This window comes from Cynoglossus semilaevis, chromosome 20, assembly GCF_000523025.1.
Source record: "Cynoglossus semilaevis isolate Cse_v1.0 chromosome 20, Cse_v1.0, whole genome shotgun sequence".
Lineage (NCBI taxonomy): Eukaryota > Metazoa > Chordata > Actinopteri > Pleuronectiformes > Cynoglossidae > Cynoglossus > Cynoglossus semilaevis.
In genome coordinates, this window is record NC_024326.1 from 7,169,046 (window position 1) to 7,169,759 (window position 714).

Consider the following 714-nt stretch of genomic DNA (forward strand, 5'->3'; position numbering starts at 1 on the left):
AGCCCTGGAGGCTGGGCGTTAACAAAAAAACACCTAAATCAGTCTCTATTCAAACATAAACTTTGAGGCTCGGATTGGCTTTGGATTTTTGGGAATTTTGTTGAATTTAGTATTTAAAAACTGACTACAGTTACAGTTATTTTGTGTTAAATATCCCTTGCTCTCTACAAAAGCACTAGAAAATACTTGAATAATTACGTTTCCCTGAGGGTTTAATAATTTTGTCCTTCACTGTATATTGTTGGTGTTGTCGTAGAGTCTGGTTTCTTTGTGTGAAAAACATCTCACATGTTGTGTCTGTGCCATTCTTTGTAGGACAGCATTCTCTGAGCAACAGCAGGGACATCAGTGCCATGGACACCCTCCCCCTCAACGGCAATTTCAACAACAGCTACTCCCTACGAGACGACGATTATGAGGCTGTGGGTGTCCGAGCTGCCGGTGACCTCGGGGGCCTCAACCTGGACGATGTGGCGTTTGAGAAGATGATCATCTCTGAGATTGTGCACAACAACCTGAGGCCCCGTGGGCCACCAAAAAGCCGCGAAACACCCAGAGAGCGGGCCTTGCCTCCCCAGACAAGGGTGACGGTGGACAGGGGTGGGGGCGGCAGCGGCAGCGAGGACGACGCCATTGTGGCGGATCACGTCGAAGCCTCGTCCCCTCAGAAAGGAGGTGGAAGAGGGGGACACGCCAACCTGGAGCTGCGCCCGC

General features: G+C 50.1%; 1 protein-coding gene across 5 annotated transcripts in view; it reads left to right on the forward strand.

Annotated features, from left to right (window-relative positions):
* Positions 1-714, forward strand: part of adgrl2b.1 (adhesion G protein-coupled receptor L2b, tandem duplicate 1) — a 105,527-nt gene that overhangs the window by 101,249 nt on the left and 3,564 nt on the right. For 2 of the 5 annotated variants that reach the window (XM_017042450.2, XM_017042453.2), the window contains one exon: positions 321-568. In XM_017042450.2, the coding sequence (XP_016897939.1) occupies positions 321-418 (98 nt within the window). In that variant the 3' untranslated portion in view covers positions 419-568. Of the gene's footprint in view, positions 1-315; positions 648-714 lie in introns of those variants that run through there. The other 3 variants (XM_025066265.1, XM_025066264.1, XM_008334341.3) reach the window with 3 other exon arrangements.